Raw genomic sequence first — 18,370 nt, forward strand, 5'->3', positions numbered from 1 at the left:
TCCGACCCCACCACACAAGCTATTTTTCCATCCCCACCCTTGTCTGCCTTCCGGAGAGACCACTCTCTCCGCGACTCCCTTGTCCGCTCCACACTCCCCTCCAACCCCACCACACCCGGCACCTTCCCCTGCAACCACAGGAAGTGCACACTTGCTCCCACACCTCCTCCCTCACCCCCATCCCAGGCCCCAAGATGACCTTCCACATCAAGCAGATGTTCACCTGCACATCTGCCAATGTGGTATATTGTATCCATTGCACCCGGTGTGGCTTCCTCTACATTGGGGAAACCAAGCGGAGGCTTGGGGACCACTTTGCAGAACACCTCCACTCGGTTCGCAACAAACAACTGCACCTCCCAGTTGCAAACCATTTCAACTCCCCCTCCCATTCCTCAGACGACATGTCCATCATGGGCCTCCTGCAGTGCCACAATGATGCCACCCGAAGGTTGCAGGAACAGCAACTCATATTCCGCTTGGGAACCCTGCAGCCCAATGGTATCAATGTGGACTTCACAAGCTTCAAAATCTCCCCTTCCCCCACTGCATCACAAAACCAGCCCAGCTCGTCCCCTCCACCCACTGCATCCCAAAACCAGCCCAGCCTGTCTCTGCTTCCCTAATCTGTTCTTCCTCTCACCCCATCCCTTCCTCCCACCTCGAGCCACACCTCCATTTCCTACCTACCACCTCATTCCACCTCCTTGACCTGTCCGTCTTCCCTGGACTGACCTATCCCCTCCCCACCTATCTTCTTTTCTCTCCATCTTCGGTCTGCCTCCCCCTCTCTCCCTATTTATTCCAGAACCCTCTCCCCATCCCCCTCTGATGAAGGGTCTAGGCTGGAAACGTCAGCTTTTGTGCTCCTGAGATGCTGCTTGGCCTGCTGTGTTCATCCAGCTTCACACTTTGTCATCCGAAACATTAACTCTGTTTTCTCCTCCACAGATGCTGCCAGACCAGCTGAGCTTTTCCAGCAACTTTGCTTTTGTTCCTGTTATTACACACCTCTGGAGCTGGGACGTGAACTTGCACCTGCCAGCTCAGCGACACAAAGAACTGTTTCAAAAAAATGTTAGCAACTTCCATCATCAAAAAGATTCTATACCAACCCGCTCAGAGGTGCTGTTCCACACCCTTAGAAACATACTCTGTCGCTCAGCAATGTGCATGCTTCTCAGCAGAGGCCATATGCAATGCGGCGCAGTTACTCATCCTGCCTAGGGGGCGGCAGCGGCGGCGCCTGGCTTTCTTTTCGTGTCCCTGGGAACGCGTCTGCTTTGGCGAGGTTGCCTGTTGTATGATGGAGAGCGACTGAGTGATGGAGGCACTGAATGAATGAGTGAGTTGGAAGAAGGGAGGAGGTCTTCTTGCTGTATGGGTTTGGAGGGTAGAGGATAGGGATGATGATGATGATGATGATGATGATGGTGGTGGCGGCGGCGGCGGGGAAACCGAAGATACTCCTGGAAGCTGTACATCTCATTAAGGGCCTCAGGCCTTCCTGCAACTTAATCACAAACGTACACCGCCCCTGTTCTTTTTATCTTGGTTAAATAGCCTTCAGGAGGAAATTTGATCTCATCAAAACGTTAAATTTGCTTGCTTGTGGTTTTGATGCAATTAAAATGTATGATTTTACTTAAGTTGCATTAGCATGGTGTGAAGAAAGCACGAAACAGCCACACAGTGACTTCAATATAATAGGAAATGTGTGTGTTTTCGAAATCTTTTGGAGCAGTTGCTGTACTTAAACGTTCAAAAGGCCAAATTTGCTGCAATAATATTGTTATCTGTTGGTTGTGGTGTCTGACGTTTGATTTGTCCACTAGTTATAGTCTCAAACAAAATACGGTGGCTGTTAGAGATCTGAAAGAAGAGGAGTCATTGGATTCAGAGATAGTGGGAGCTGCCGATGCTGGAGAATCTGAGGTAACAAGGTATAGAACTGGATGAACACAACAAGCCAGGCAGCATCTGAAGAAGGGTCCAGGCCCAAAATGTCAGCTTTCCTGCTCCTCTGATGCTGCCTGGCCTGCTGTCTTCATCCAGCTCTACCCCTTGTTATCTCAAAGTCATTGGATTCAAATGTGTTAACTCTATTTCTATCGCCACAGATGTTGACAAACCCACTCCAGCATACACTGTTTTTATTTAATTAGAGTCTCACTTCAAGGTGCAATTATTACCAAGCTCTCCATATTTGGGATAAAATAATGGGAAAGTGTCGGGGATTCTCAGCGGGTACTCCAGCACCTGCGGACAGAGGAACAGATGTAATGTTTCAGGTTGATGACATTTTGCCAAAAACAAAAACAACCAGAGACGTAATGGGTTTTCATTTGAGTACAGAGACAGGGATAAGAGTGAAGAAATGAAAAGCTTGTCTAGAGGAAGTATAAATGGGAATAGCAGGATTATTGTCCATAACTGCAGTCTGAAACAGTTATTTTGTATTCATTAACGGGATGAGGGCACCGCTGGCTATGAGCATTTGTTGCCCATCCTTAATTGCTCAGAGTCAGCCACATTTCTGTGGGTCCGGAGTCACATGTAGGCCAGATCAGGTAAGGATGGCAGTTTCCTTTCCTAAAGGGCATTAGTGAACCAGATGGGCTTTTCCTGACAATTGACAATGGATTCATGGTCATCATTAGATTCTTAATTCCAGATATTTTTATTGAACTAATTTCCAATATCTGTTGTGGTGGATCTTCAATCCCAGAATGTTGTCTGAGTCTCTGGATTAACAATCAAGCGACCATACTACTAGGCCACCACCTCCCTAATAGTGGGAAAACATATATGATCTGAAGTGGTTAAACTCGATGTTGAGTATGGAAGACTGTAAAGCACTTGGAAGAAAAGATACTGGCCTTCAGCTTCTCTGGACAACTGCAGAAAACCGCAGACAATTGAAACTATGTTGGTGAATTAAAATGGCAGGTAGCCAGAATTTTGGGGTTGTGTGGACAACGTGGTATTTGGAAAGACAGTCACCCAATCTGCTTTTGCTCTTACTGGTGAAGAAGAGACTACACTAAGTGCAGTGAATCCTGTAGACTAAATTGAAAGAAGTACAAATCAGTCTTTCAGCTGGAAAATGGGTTTGGGATCTTGGTGAGTGGGAATGCACAAAGGCAGTTCTTAAGGAGAGTCATACTGGACTCGAAATGGTATTTGTCTTTCACCATTGATGCAGCCAGACTTGCTGAGTTTCTCCAGTGTTCTCTATATTTATTTAAGGCAGATACAGTCTTTCACTTACCTGGGAGAATGCCTGTGGAAGGACTGAAGGTGTTGGGGATAATTTGAAGAGTGAATCTGGGGTTGCAGGCAAGACAATCCTTTTGGAATACTGAATGTGAAAGTACAGCAAGGTGCTTTGGTGGTGGAATCACATTTGGGATAGCGTACAATGATAAATTGAATATGGAGACTGATCTATGGAAGGTGAGGACAAAAGCAACTTCGTTATGTCCAGGTATCTGCATTTTTGAATTGCACCTTTTACTAGTTGCAGTTAGTGTGAAACCAAAATGATTTGCTTCGTTTAACAATGATCTGTCACGGAACGCTATAGGTTTGGTACTCTCAGGAACTGACATTTCAGTCATGCTGCCATTTTTGCATTCCAATCATGATTTAGAAGGCAGGACAACTACATCTTTCAATTGCCGCTGAGTTTTATAAGCAAGAAAACTGTCATTTTTTGTGGGGGTGATACTCTTTACATATTGAGATGTTAAAACTTTGTTTAAAAAGTTCAATTTTTTTCTAAGAGTTCACAGGTTTGGAGGAGTTTCCAATTAAATTGTACGATCAAGCCATCAAAGATTGCACAGTGTATGGGGAAATAACCTGTAAATATGGAGCAGGGTAAGTTTCTTTCCATTTTTTAAAGACCATAATTTGTGTCATGGCTCCTGTACAGCATAACTTGAGCACGAGTTGCAGCTTCTTCGGTGCCAGATTTGCTAAACTGCAGAAAAAAGTTTGCGTGAAATTATGTTCTTGTGCAGAAAGCAACACCACTCTCGAGTAAACCCATGAAACAAATGTTTGTAAACTTGCAGTTTAAATGCTTCCCTTGGCTGATTACTGCAGGAAGCTTGCTGAATGTGGATCCTTTTAGTTTACAAAAGCAAGTTGACTTTAAAATACATTGGTTAATTAATTTTTGTATGGTGCCTGAAGGTATTGTGAGAGAGAGAGGGTGAACAGAAACTTGTAGCCACACTAACCTCACCATATCAGGAGGTCAACTGACTTGACTGAGACTAAGGCTGTGTGTTTGTGTTATTGCTACAGGTTCAATGTAATGCTTTAATGGTTTTCTGACCTGCAAGTTATGAATGATACATTAAGGACAAAAATGGAAATCTCTATGCTCTTGCAAATGTTAGGGCTACATCGTTGATATTTTTTCCAGTTCTTCTTACTCCAAGCTACTCTTCTCCTGGGTGTAGTTACAGTATAAGGTCATTGATGTCATGTCAGTACTTCACTGTAATGACCCTTGCAATAACAGCAGCACCAATTTGCATTCATTTGGCATCGGTCAATTAAAATAATATCTTTCATGCGAATGTTATCAAACAAAGAGTCTTATATAGACTCTCACTTTGAAATCCCTTTGTGACCTTCTTATTTTTATTATTTTTTTTCCTTGGAGATGCGTGTGTCACTGGCATTTTTTTTGAAACTCTTATTGCTTTTGAACTGAATGGTTTGCTAGGCCATTTCTGAAGGCTGTTAAGAATTAGAAATCACATGTAGACCAGACCAAGTAAGGATGGCAGATGTCATTTCTTTAAGACTGTTAGTGAACCAACTGGCTTATTTTGAGGCAGTCAGCAATGGTTTAATGATCACTAAAATCTCAGAATCCCTACAATGTGAAAGAGGCCATTCAGCCCATTCGATCCTGCAGTGACCCTCCAAAGAGTACCCACCCAGATGCAGACCCCCGCCCTATCCCTGTAACCCCATATTTACTATGGCTAACTCACCTAGCCTGTACATTCCTGGACACGAAAGGGCAATTTAGCATGGCCAATCCACCGAACCCGCATATATTTGGACTGTGGGAGGAAGCCACTGTACCCGGATGAAACCCTTGCAGACACAGGGAGAAAGTGCAGACTCCACACAGACAGTCACCCATGGTAAGAGTAAAACCAAGAGCCCCTGGTGCTGTGAGGCAACAGTGCTAACCACTGAGCCAGCGGCAGCTCATAAAGTTAATGAGAATGATGATGAATGTGATTAGTAAAATACATTGCTAATAATATTAGAAAATTTCCTGGAAGAAGTACCAGTTGTATGTATTTATTACTGGGGCTAACTTTCTATTACATATTTAAATTAATTGAATTTAAATTACACCAGCTGCCTGGTGTTTGAACCCCTGTCCCCAGAGCATTATCCTGAGCCTAGAATACTTGGTTACAAGTCCAGTGACTTCACTTCTCTGCTTCTTACCAGTGATTTTCTTTAATCATATATCTTCTCCTATACCGTTGACGTACTCCTCTTAAATCCCAGTATGACTCTTTGACTGTACTGTGTCATTGTTAGATAATGCTTCAGCCACATATCCATCACCAAACCTGTCTATTTCCACTGTAAGAATATTGCTTGATTTCATGTGCTTGAGCTCAGCTGCTGAAGTCCTTGTCTGTGCCTTTGTCACCTCCAGAATTTACTGCTCCAGCATTTTCTTGGCCAGGCGCCCAGCTTCCACTTTATACAAGCTTGTGTTCACACAAAACCTAGCTGCCCATAACCTAATTTGCACCTTGTTTTGCTCACTTCTGTGCTTGCTGACATATGTTAGCTCTTGACCAGGCAACACAGCTCTCAATAACAACAGCGTATATTCAAATTCTTTAATGAAACTCCCAAAACACTGCACAGGAGCATTGTAACACCAAGTCTGACATAAGACTATACAAGGAGATATTATGTAAACCTGCCAATGTTTTAAAGTGTGTCTTCAAGGAGGAAAGAGAAGTAGAGAAGCACATTATAGTTTAGAGCTGTGGATACTGATGCTAAATGCTGTCATGTTTTTTACAACTCTTAGTTGATCACGAATATCTTCTGCCCTTACTGCTTGCTTATGTGTTGGAAAGGTTTGTAGATTGATAGTCAACCTGTTTTGCCACATTATATATGCGTTCCCCTTGGTCAACAAGTCTGATAGTGAATCTCAAACTTGGATCTTCTGTCTCAGAAAGGGGGACATTATCCATGGCACCGTAAACCCACCACCTGGGAGATGAGTGTGCGCAAATCATTGAAGGAGACAGAGAAAGTTGTGGAAGTTGCATGGAATCCCAACCTTTATAAATAGAAGCTTAGAACACTAAAGCAAGAAAGTTATGATGAACTTTTGTAAAAAATTGGTTCAGCCTCAACTGGAGTATTTATGTCTAATTCTGGACACCATACTCTAGGGAGAATGTACAGGAAAGACTGAAAGGAATGATTCCAGGTATGAGGGGCTACGGTTATACGATGGACTAGACAAGCTGGGCTGTTCTCCTTAGAAAAATGGTTGTGAAGGGATTTTATAAAGGTGTTCAAAGTCATGAGGGATCTAGGCTAAGTAGATAGTGAAATTATTTCCAGTGATTGGAAGAATCAAGAATAAGAGGACAGTGATCTGGGGTGATTAGCAAATGAAGCAACAGGAATATGAGAAAAACGTTTTCACAGCAGTTGGTTTGGATCTGGAATGCACTGCCTGAGAGTGATGGAGTTCAGTTATGGTCTTGAAAAGGCAATTGGATCATTACCTGAAGAGAAAATAATTTCAGTACTCTGACGATAAGATGGGGAAGTAGGTCCAGCTGATTTGCTTTTGCATGGGACTAGCACAAACAGGGTAGATGAATGGCTTTGTTCTGTCTAATGACTATTATGATTTTGTGGTTCCTTTAATTTTGTACTGTAATCCTCTGAGATCCATGTGGGAACAATAACTTTAAGTGTTTATTTTCACTTATTTTCTTTCTTTGAATTCAACATGCTGTCCATTTTAATTGAGAGAAGGAAGAGCATGAATTGCCAGAGAGTTTTGCAATCATTCTATTCTCTTGTGCTGCTGAGTTCAATGACTGTTTATTTGTTTCCCAACCGCCCATTAACATTTCTCATTAAAGTCAATATCCTAAAACAAATATCTACAGACAAATAAAAACGATGTTCCTAACATAAGTTATTCATTGTACAGTGAGGTCATGTAAGTATTGCTGAAAGAAGAGATATTTTGTCCAAATTTTTCTTCATGCACTGATCAGGACTATCAATTTAAAGGGAAAACTAAAATTTATACTGCATGAAAGGAGAGTGCAAAAAGGATTGGCTTTTATTGGTAGAGGCATGGAGAATGGAGAATGACCAATTAATGATACTTGACAGGTAACAGCCAGGCTTTGTTTAAATTTTGAACTGTGTAGATTGATATGATCAGGGCATTTGAGAAATGGACAGATGAATGGTTATTTTGAATTGAAAGAATGTGTAAGTATTCTTTCTACCTACAAAGAACAGAGCTCTGTGTTGGATTTATGCAGATTCCAGTAGAGACAGGTACACTTCTGAATTGGTTGTCACCATAGTTCCTTGCACACTTGGGATTGTTCACCAAGTGTTGTCCAGCTACAGAATCACGCATTATGTTGGACTGGTTGGACTTCCTTGTCTGAGCAGCTAAAGGGATATGCACTTTGATATGATCCACTAGAATTTGGCATCATACAAGCACTGAATTTTATACACCACCTGACTCCTCAGAATGAGAGGGAAAATGTCTTTTTGGCTTAATTCCAGCATTCAGTTACTGGCAAACGCTAGGACAGCATGAAACTATTAGCTTCACCTGTTGCTTAAATGTTTGAGGTACTTTCCCCTTCCAGGGTAACCTGAGAGTACTGAGCATTTTATAGAACCAGTAGTCACTGCTTTAAGTCCTTCCATAAGTTTGGATGATATACCACAAGAAATGATTGGAATATGGGAATCATTATCTACAGAATGGCTTTGATGCACCCTATTTGAATGTCAAACTTGCACAGTAAGCAACTGGCTTGGGCCATACTGAGAAGATTGATAATAAGGCCAGTCTTAAGAAACTCTGGAAACCACAGTGTATACTAACTATTAGGTTTGCAGTAAACAGTATTTCTCAACTGGGACATCAAGTCAAGCCAGCTCATTTGACTGTTCCATTTCAGATATAATGGTCTTTCTTATTAAGGATTACTTATGATAACATTCACCCTAATAGATTTACTACTCTGCACTCAAAAATAAGAAAATAGATTGCGGAACTTTTTTTACAATACAATGTACAATCATGAGTCAGTGGTTTTCTTTGTATTCATCAGTTTTGGACAATGAGCTGGAAACATTGGCACCTATTGACTTTTCTTTAGTTTGGTAAAAGCCATTGGTGTCCATCACTGTTTTTAGAGTATATTAACAGCTTTGTATTTTACAGAATAATTGCATACCTCAAAAAAGGCATTTATGTTGCTAAGTTGTAATTATATGCACCTTTAAATGTGTGTTTGGAATAGGACTTTTTGTATCACATTCACATTACCACATTATGAGTAAAGTTTGATGAATGAATCCAGTTACTTATATAGGACAATTCTGAAAACCATACTGTTGTTAATGTCCATTGTAACAGTTTTGCAACCTCTATGATTGTGCACTAGTCCAGTCCCCAGTTTTCACATCCCAGCTTTGTGTTCAACTGTCTAGACTCTAAGATCTGGATTTCTTTTTCCCAAATCTCTCCTACCACTGTCTTAACCCTTTTCCCCCTTTAAGTTGCTCCTTTATTCCAATATCATTGACCAAGCTTTTGTTCACATATCCTAAAATCTCAACTTTAAAGGTGCAACTTAACTAAAATGATTTTTTTAAAAAATTGATGCAGTAATATAAGTTTATAAGGCAATGATTTCACCTTTATACATTTGGAATTAATTGGTTTTTCTGCACTGTGTAGGATCCTGGATTTGTTGTGAGAAGATGGCAGTTCTCCATGGGGGTTTTCTGTTGGCCAAGAAGCAAAGTCAACACAAAGTGCTTTTGGAAACAAAAAAATCTGATTGGACAACTTTAGGGAAGCCTATTGTCTGTGCCATACATGAGATCTGTACAGGAGGGACTAACTCAGCACAAGATCCTGCAGAAACAAAGGACTGGCAAAGGAAAATACTTGCTTTTTTGTGGGCAAAGCTACTGAACTCTAATGTAATTGGAACTAAAGTTAAGGAGGAACTGGATTCAGATCCTGAGAGTGACCGAAGGTGGAAGGAAGACCTGTTCTTTTCAGCAGAAAGCATGATTCCAGAGATAAATCACACTGTTTTTTTTGAAATGGTAAAATCACTGGGGGCTTCTGATGTCTTTGTTGAGTTACTTTCAGCATTGCCAGCAAATGCAAGCTGCCTGGAGATGGCTCATTTTGTGGAACATGTTCTTGATGGAACCTCTGATGATGATGTGGCTTTGTTTCTAGATGTATGGTGGGAACTGATGAAACAAAATGATGGACAAAAGAGTAGAATTGTTCAGACTTTTGGAGACGAGACTAAAAAGTACTTGGCACGTGTGGCTGATGAATTTAGTCATTCATCGAAGAGACTCAAACTAGATCCTGATGTTTCTTCTCTGTTCCCTTCATTGAACTTGCCTGAATCTTCCAACAACCTGTCCATTCCTTGTCTGCTACTAGATGGTCTTAAGAAATTGAAAAGTCATATAAACTCTTATGTTTATAAATGCTCTGCACTAGCAAAACTGTCAGACATGATTTGCAATTCAGTTCTTTCTGAAAATATTGTAGAGTTGTCCACTAAGGTGTATTTGGAGAAATTTGCCAGACTGATTACTTTAGGAAATCCTGGGGTCCAAAAGTTTCTAGTACCAAACATTTTCATAAGGAATGTGAAGGAGACACAGAGAGAGCTGAGAGCCACTCCTCAGAAGTCTTTATTCCAGTTGCCTCAGGGAGCACTGACTCCAGGGATTGAGTTGCTTGCTGATCTCCTGCACTCATGGGTAAATGAACTTCAGACCGAGCCTGAGAATGACACTGAAATTCAGAAGAGAAGCCTGGCTATTTATAGAACAGTGGAAAGTTTAAAATGCTTCCATGAAATCTGTCCAGTGCTTCAAAACTCCAAGATAGTATCTGAAGATGCAAAGAAAAATCTGTCTGATCTCCTGCTGAATTCAGCCACTTTTATTCAGAAGATTGGCACATCTGTGCCTTTAGATGATGCTGCTACCATAGATAAAGTTAAATTTTCCATTGCTTTGACAATAATTGATGGAAGAATGGAAAGATATGCAGAAATATGTGAAATATTTGCATCGAGTCCTGGTTGGGCTTTATCAGCTGATGGTTGGCTTGATTGCCTTGAAAGAAACCAGGACATTTTCCAAGATACAAATTTAGTGTTGAGATTAGCTGGAACACTCAAAGAAGTTTCATCTTGTAGGATCAGCGAAGTGTCAAGGGTTAAACGACTAATGAATGTCATTTTACATTGCTTGACTGCCCTGTCAGTTGCTGACAAAAATAAAGTTCTCTTGGGGATCCTGTCCTCTTATGGTAGCAAAGGCTTCTGTAGAGACGAGGGACCTTTTAGGGACTGGTTTGAAGAGGAGGTGAACATGGCATTCAATTGTATTACACAGAGTGAGGCTGCTAAGAACATTAGTAAAGCAGTGAATGCAGTTGCAAGAGTTGCTTTCTTAAACCCAGAAGCCACTCTGCAAAAGATATGCCACTTGGCTGCAGTGAACCTGGGTGCCCATAAGCTGCTTGGTCAGATCCTGAAAAATTTGTCAGTGCTGTCCTTTAAGGGCAAGCTGTCTTCAGATGGACTCAATATCTTGGCCAAATGTCTCCTGGAAGCTGCTTGGGATAGCTTTGCCACCACCAAAGGGGAAAATCAGTTTCTTGAGTTCTTGACATCTCTTATGGAACCAGGAGAAGGAAATGGTGAAGAACCTCCTAGTCCTCTTCTCCAACCAGCAGATGCCACAAAGATATTTGTCCTTCCTTATCTGATGGAAAGCAACTCCGGTATCGAGTTTCCTCTTAAAGTTCTTAACAATGCTCTAAAGATTGAGGTGACAGATGACGAGACCAAAGAACATTGGCTACTTGCCTGTTGCCCATTTCCCCTCATTTTTGCTCTTTCTCAGCTCCTGGACCATTGCATCTTGTGCTGGGAGGAGGGCAACAATAAAACATCAAGTCACATTTCTGTAGAAACAAAAGGTCTCCTGATTGAGACATTGAACATGGTTTGTGATATTGTTGGACAGATCATTTCTGTAAACCCAGAGATGTGGTCAACGTCTGTTTGTTGGTTGTACAGAAAAACTGAACAGTTGGACTGGACTGTGCGCCTTAGGTTGAAAAGCATCTTTGGGAACCATTTCAAGTATGAGGTACCTGCCACATTGTTTGAGGTCTGTGATCTTTCCGATGATGGTTGGTCACCACTTAACCTTCCACAGTATGGTCCAGGCACTGGACTTTTGGCCTGGATGGAATGTTGTTGTGTCTCGACTAATATGATGGAGCAGATGCTGTCCCATCTAACAATTGATGCTAAAAATGTTGAGGAGGTCAATATGTTTAGCAAAGGCTTTCTAATTGCACTGATCCAGGTCCTACCTTGGTGCAGCTGTAGTGAATGGAAACGCCTCAACCATGTTGTAAACAGCCTTCTGCAGCGCGAATTGCTTCATGTGCCATATACCCTGGAATATGTTCATTATATGCCACTGCTCAATCTTCGACCTTTTGCCCATCCCCTACAGATATCTCAGCTTTTACTGAGGGCCTTCCAGCTGATCTGTAGTTGTAGCTGCTCTGACTGGCTTCCAGCAGCGGGGTGGAAGTATGTAGCACGACAGTGTGCTGGCAGTATGTCAGACATCTTGGAGTCTGTAAGGTGCAGACTCAAAGGGCATGGAGTTCAGAATGCAGACGGAAGTCAGGAAGCCACTTTTGTCGTCATGCAGCTCTTTTGCCATGTGATTCACATTATGGTGATGATGCCCTCCGGCACGTCCGAGCCCCTCTATTATGTAGCCTTGGAGCTGCTTTCCCAGTACGAGACCCTGACAACTGCCAATACTTCTACCTCCGGGCTACTCAGCAAAGTTGATGAAAAACACTTCCTCTATTCCATTGCCGAGAATCTGTCCAGCGAAGATCAACGTTCTGTGCTACTGCAGAAAATCAACAAAATCTGTTGAGTAACAAAATCAGAAATTGTTAGAAAGTCTCAGCATCTGTGGAGAGAATTCAGAGTTAACATTTTGGGGTTAAGTGACCCTCCTTCAGAGCTGATAGTTACATTGTTTTTTATGCAAAAGATAGGGTGGGGGTGGAGACAAAGTGTAAATGTTTATTCCCTACCCCCTCCTCTCACCCTATCTTCTGTAGAAAAAGTAACTTTACCCTAGCTACCAGCAGGTCTGAAGAAAGTTCACTGGATCCAAAAGGTGAGCTCCAATTTCTGCCTGCAGATTCTGCCTGACCTGCTGAGATTTTTCAGCAGTTACTGTTTTTGTTTCTTATTGCCAGCATCTGCAGCTCTTTTTTCGTTTTTTTTTAATTTGTTGAGTAGTTCAGTGGCTGTTTATCCATGAGCTGCCGGGGTTTGACATTGCAGGGGTGTTATATTGTATGGAAAAAGATTCATCTTGTTTTGGAGACTCCTAATGCTGAAAACTATTCTGACCTGTACAGGTCCTGACAAGTGAACGTTCAAAGTTACCAGTGAACAGTTGAATTGAGACAGAACACTGAGTTGTTTCCAGCCATATCTGGATCTTGAATTGAAATTTATAAGACTCCCAATCTGTAATTTAACTTTGTGTGAATATTGAGAGCGTAACTCAACTTTTTTTCAGTTAATTTGTTTTGCCTTTTTATGGGCTTTGTGTGTCTGCCCCAGGTGGTATGAGAGAAGGTTTAGAACAAAACCATGCTCCCTCAGATTTTATTTCCCTCCACATGTTTTGAAGATATTAAAAACTTCTTAAAGGGATGTTATCAAGAGTTTTTCTTTTCTCTATACCGGCTATTCCACTTCTATAATTGTGAACAGGAAATTATTTTGGTGCTTTTATTTTGTAGATCCGCTTTGGTACAAACAGATAGACCAAGCTGCCTATATGAAATCTGAAAGAAATTCAACTACCAGTCAAAACAAAAGTTCAAATCCTGACTTGAATGGTTTGTTCCCCTTCTGTAAGTGGATCTGGTAACTTACGATTGGGATGGTAGTAATCTTACAGCAGCGATTGAATGGCAATACTATTCCAAATCAGGATGTGTAACTTGTGGGAGTACTTGAAACTGGTGGTTTTGCCAGGTATCTGCTGCCTTTGGTTGTCCGGCCAGAGAGATTATGGATTTTGAAGGTACAGTCCCAGGAACCTTAGTAAGTTGCTGCAGTGCACCTTGGAAATGATACACACTGCTGCTGTCGTGTGTCCGCTGTTAATGGAGCAAATATTTGAAGTCACGGATGGGCTGCTGATCAATTGACTTGCTTCACCCTGGAATATTTTGAACTTCACAGTGGCTCAGTGCTTAGCACTGCTGCCTCACAGCACCAGGAGCCTGAGTTCAATTCCAACCTTGGGCGACTGCCACTGTGGAGTTGGCACCTTCTCCTGTCCTGCAAGGGTTTCCTCCAGGTACTCCAGTTTCCTACCACAGACCAAAGATGTGCAGGTTAGGTGGATTGGCTATGCTAAATTGCCCATAATGTCCAGGGATGTTTAGGTTAGGTGGATACAAGGTTGCAAGAGATAGGGTGAATCTGGGTGGGATGCTCCTCAGAGTCGGTGTGGACTTGTTGGGCTGAATGGCCTGTTCCCACACTGTAGGGATTCCGTGAAATACACAAGTGCGGGTTGTGCTGTGCTTATTCAGCAAGTAGAGAACATTCTGTTACACTCCAGACTTGCACCTTGACAGATTTTGGGGAGTCAGGAGGTGAGCTGCTTGCTACAGAATTTACAACTTCTAATCTATTATTGTAGCCACTTGTACCAAGATGGGTGACAGGAGTACTAATCTGGAGATCTGAGCTCAAATCCCGTGATAGCCACTGAGGAATTTACATTCATTTAACTGTCAAATCTGGACTAACACATTACAGTCAGAAATGGTGAGGTTAATGGATTAGCATGGAAGTGTCTGGTTCACTAATTCCCTCTAAGGAAGTAAGCCATTTTTTCCTAGTCTATCTTGTTAGTGACTCCAGACCCGAAACACGAATGACCTTATGTTGGAGGCCAGTCATAGTCATGCAGCACAGAAACAGACCCTTCAGTCCAACCTTTCCATACTGACCATAATCCCAAACTAAACTAGTCCGACCTGCCTGCGCTTGGGCTATATTCCTCCAAATAAGTACTCATGTACTTATCTAAATTTCGTAAAGAACATAGAACATTACAGCACAGTACAGGCCCTTTGGCCCTCGATGTTGTGCCGACCCGTCCTACCGATCTCGAGCCCATCTAACCTACACTATTCCATGTATGTCCATATGCTTATCCAATGACGACTTAAATGTACCTAAAGTTGGCGAATCTACTACCGTTGCAGGCCAAGCGTTCCATTCCCTTACTACTGTCTGAGTAAAGAAACTACCTCTGACATCTGTCCTATATCTTTCACCCCTCAATTTAAAGCTATGCCCCCTCGTGCTCGCCGTCACCATCCTGGGAAAAAGGCTCTCCCTATCCACCCTATCTAACCCTCTGAATATTTTATATGTTTCAAGTAAGTCACCTCTCAACCTTCTCTCTAATGAAAACAGCCTCAAGCCCCTCAGCCTTTCCTCGTAAGACCTTCCCTCCATACCAGGCAACATGCTAGTAAATCTCTTCTGCACCCTTTCCAAAGCTTCCACATCCTTCTTATAATGTGGTGACCAGAACTGTACGCAGTACTCCAAGAGCGGCTGCACCAGAGTTTTGTACAGCTTCACCATAACCTCTTGGTTCTGGAACTCGATCCCTCTATTAATAAAAGCTAAAACACTGTATGCCTTCTTAACAGCCCTGTCAACCTGGGTGGCAACTTTCAAGGATCTGTGTGCATGGACACCGAGATCTCTCTGCTCATCTACACTACTAAGAATCTTACCATTAGCCCTGTACTTTCCCTTCTGGTTACTCCTACCAAAGTGCATCACCTCACACTTGTCTGCATTGAACTCCATTTGCCACCTCTCAGCCCAGCTCTGCAGCTTTCTATGTCTCTCTGCAACCTACAGCATCCTTCGTCACTATCCACAACTCCACCGACCTTAGTGTCGTCTGCAAATTTACTAACCCATCCTTCTACGCCCTCATCCAGGTCATTTTAAAAAATGACAAACAGCAGTGGACCCAACACCGACCCTTGCGGTACACCACTAGTAACTGGTCTCCAGGATGAACATTTCCCATCAACTACCACCCTCTGTCTTCTTTCAGCAAGCCAATTTCCAATCCAAACTGCTGCATCTCCCACAATTCCGTTCCTCCGCATTTTGTACAATAGCCTATTGTGGGGAACCTTATCAAAAGCCCCTCACGTCTTTTTAAAATCTTTCTCCTCTCACCTTCTCCTTATAATTTAAACTTTCCATTTCTGGCAACACCCTCGTAAATCTCTTCTGAACCGTCACCTGTTTAATAACACTCTTCCAGAACAGGGACACCGGGACTGCCCTACATCAAGAACATATCAGAACTGACAGCGAGACTCCTATGACCACGAGAAATCATGGTAGCGCACAAGCCGACAGCTACTCTACAGTAATGAACTTTCCTTAATATCGGTACACGCAGATAATGAAGGCCATCAGTTTAACTGGGACAATGTAACCATGGTAGCCCAAATGAAACAGACATGCATGGGAATTCTTAGAGGCATGGTTCTCAACCCATAATGCAATCAACAAACATATGGAATTGGACCCCGTGTACAAACCCCTACGGAACAAAACCGGAAATGACACGACTCACCATAATGGACCAGACAGTGTAAACCCTAAGTGGAGTAGCACAACATTGCTTCATCAAAGGCCTCACTGATGCTGTTACCTGGCATGGTGACGAAAACAAGCCAGCTTGGCGAACAAGTTAATGACCTCACCTGTAACCTGAGCTATGGAACTTTGCTAAATCCTTAACTGAAATATGGCAGTTCCAGACAATGTGGCACACAGTCAATACTGCAGTGAGCTATTAATAATGTGCTAAAGCCTCTGGAGTGAAACTTCAACACTTCACTCAAGAACAATCTCACTTAGATACTACTGTTCAAACCAGGCTGGTACCTTTTACAGTACTGGATTACCAGGTGGATAGCATTTTTTTTCTAATTTAACTGATTTATCTAATTAACATGTCCAGAGATGTTAGAACACACTTCTGAAGCAGGTGGGATTTGAACCTAGGTCTCTCATTTCAGGGGTAGGGAGACTGCCACTGCACAAAAAGAGGGCCCTAAAAACCTACTGCACCTGGTATACCAGGCAACCTCCCATCCAAGTACAAATTGGGCCTCAGTCTGCTTAGCTTCTTAGATCAAGCATTTTTTAGATTAATCTGTTGGCATTACTGTTGAGGAAGAATCAGGAACACCTGGTTCTTTTCAGTAGAACTCAGAAGGTTAAGAGATGTTAGAGGTCTCTTATATCAGTAGAGCTGACTAATTTCACCTGTTCATTTTATAAGTATTAGGGTCATCAACAGAATGTAGAGTTCAGGGAAATTGTTCTATTCACGAAAGTTGTTAGCACATGAATACTCTGTCAGAAATTGGTGCAATCACAAGCAATTGTAGGTTTTGCAAGGGGCATTGAGTTAATCAATTTGTTTTTTAATATTATGAGGAAAAGATTGAGAATTGGGACTAAATGGCAGACCCAATATTGGCATGAGGACCTATTGGCCTTCAGTGCTATAAATTCTAAGATGTTTCTACACACAAATAGAACTATTTCATGAATACTCTGTGGCCATATCTTTTGGCTTGAGGATGTTTATCAACATTGAAAACTGGTACAACAAATTCCAGAGAGTTGTAGTTAAACAAAGCAATTAAGATTGTGCCATTTGCTATGTCTCTACAGGTTAAGGTGGAGAAATCTCATTGTTGCAGTGAGTGCTTTTCTGCAAAAGAATGAATATCCAAGTTGGACAGATGGGAAGTCACTTGCAAAAGTATCCATAAGAATTTTTAAAATGATGTTTTACAAGCTTTAAATGTGTTTTGAGAGTCCACACTGCAAAATCTCTCAGAACAGCTCATGAAAATCCATGTGGTAATGTAGCTTGTATATGTTGCACACGGTTGGGCTATCAAACTGGAGATAGGTAGTGTGAAAAAAGACTCTTATACTTGAATAAATGGTTTTGTATTTTACAGTGTGATAGTCACAAATTATTTGCTGTGAACTTGCTTTCAACTAAGAAATATTGCCTACCAACTTAGAATTGCACATTTCCTACTCTTAAGCAACTTACTTTCAAAGTGAGATTTTATTCAAATGGATTATCGAGTAAACTTGTTTGTTGCAAACAAGACACCTATGCAGTGACTGTCGTCTCAATTTGCGCGCTACAGGTTATTGAAGCAGGCTGGATGTAGAGGGTAATTTGTGCTGAGTGCCAACAGCATTGGCTACAGGCCAGACAATCAAGGCTGCATTAATGTTAACTCCTGTTCAGCTGCTTTAGTAGAAGCCTTGTAAAATTATTCCTTTTGTGTCGCTGATATGTTCACTGCAGTCATACCCAGTGGTTAAAAAGGAAAATATTAATTCCCTTTACTCCTCTGCCCTGAAGATACTGCCTGTTCTTTCAGATAAAAGTAAATAAACAATGAATTTTGAACTGGACCAATTTGCTTTTATTATCTTGTGGAGAGAAACCAACAAATATATGTTCACAACGTAAAATGTGTGCAGGCCCATTATATAAAACTGATGGTTCCAAGGAACTAAGAGTTTATAACCATAACCTTTATTTTTGACTGTGGATTGAATTGTAAAAAGGATTTTTAAAACCAAAGTACCCAAAATACAATTATTGAAGCTCATCATCAACCATGTTTACATTGCTGCATTGTTCAAGTAGTTTCTATAGGCTAACACTAGAGGGTGAAGTGAAATTCGGCTGGCAACAAGGGGCTGATTTCATTGTGGAATTGTGACCAAATAGCACAACAAAATCCATCAGTCTTACCATAACTGTTGGTTAAGCAATTGGGTAGCTGAACAGCTTGTGGGTGTGAACAAAT

General features: G+C 41.8%; 1 protein-coding gene across 2 annotated transcripts; it reads left to right on the forward strand.

Annotated features, from left to right (window-relative positions):
- Nucleotides 1-1,254: 1,254 nt before the first annotated feature.
- On the forward strand, nucleotides 1,255-17,916 carry gemin4 (gem (nuclear organelle) associated protein 4). Of its 2 annotated transcripts, XR_009447299.1 has the most exons (4): nucleotides 1,255-1,345; nucleotides 3,786-3,882; nucleotides 9,032-16,426; nucleotides 17,202-17,916. XR_009447299.1 is itself a non-coding variant. In XM_048557293.2 (3 exons), exons 2-3 carry the CDS (start codon nucleotides 3,873-3,875, stop codon nucleotides 12,307-12,309), a joined length of 3,288 nt encoding a protein of 1,095 aa, XP_048413250.1. In that variant the 5' UTR covers nucleotides 1,255-1,345; nucleotides 3,786-3,872; the 3' UTR covers nucleotides 12,310-17,916. The 2 variants fall into 2 exon arrangements, 1 of the variants encoding a protein (XP_048413250.1); XM_048557293.2 differs by having other exon boundaries at nucleotides 9,032-17,916.
- The last annotated feature ends 454 nt before the right edge of the window (nucleotides 17,917-18,370 follow it).

Source organism: Stegostoma tigrinum, chromosome 27 (assembly GCF_030684315.1).
Source record: "Stegostoma tigrinum isolate sSteTig4 chromosome 27, sSteTig4.hap1, whole genome shotgun sequence".
NCBI lineage: Eukaryota > Metazoa > Chordata > Chondrichthyes > Orectolobiformes > Stegostomatidae > Stegostoma > Stegostoma tigrinum.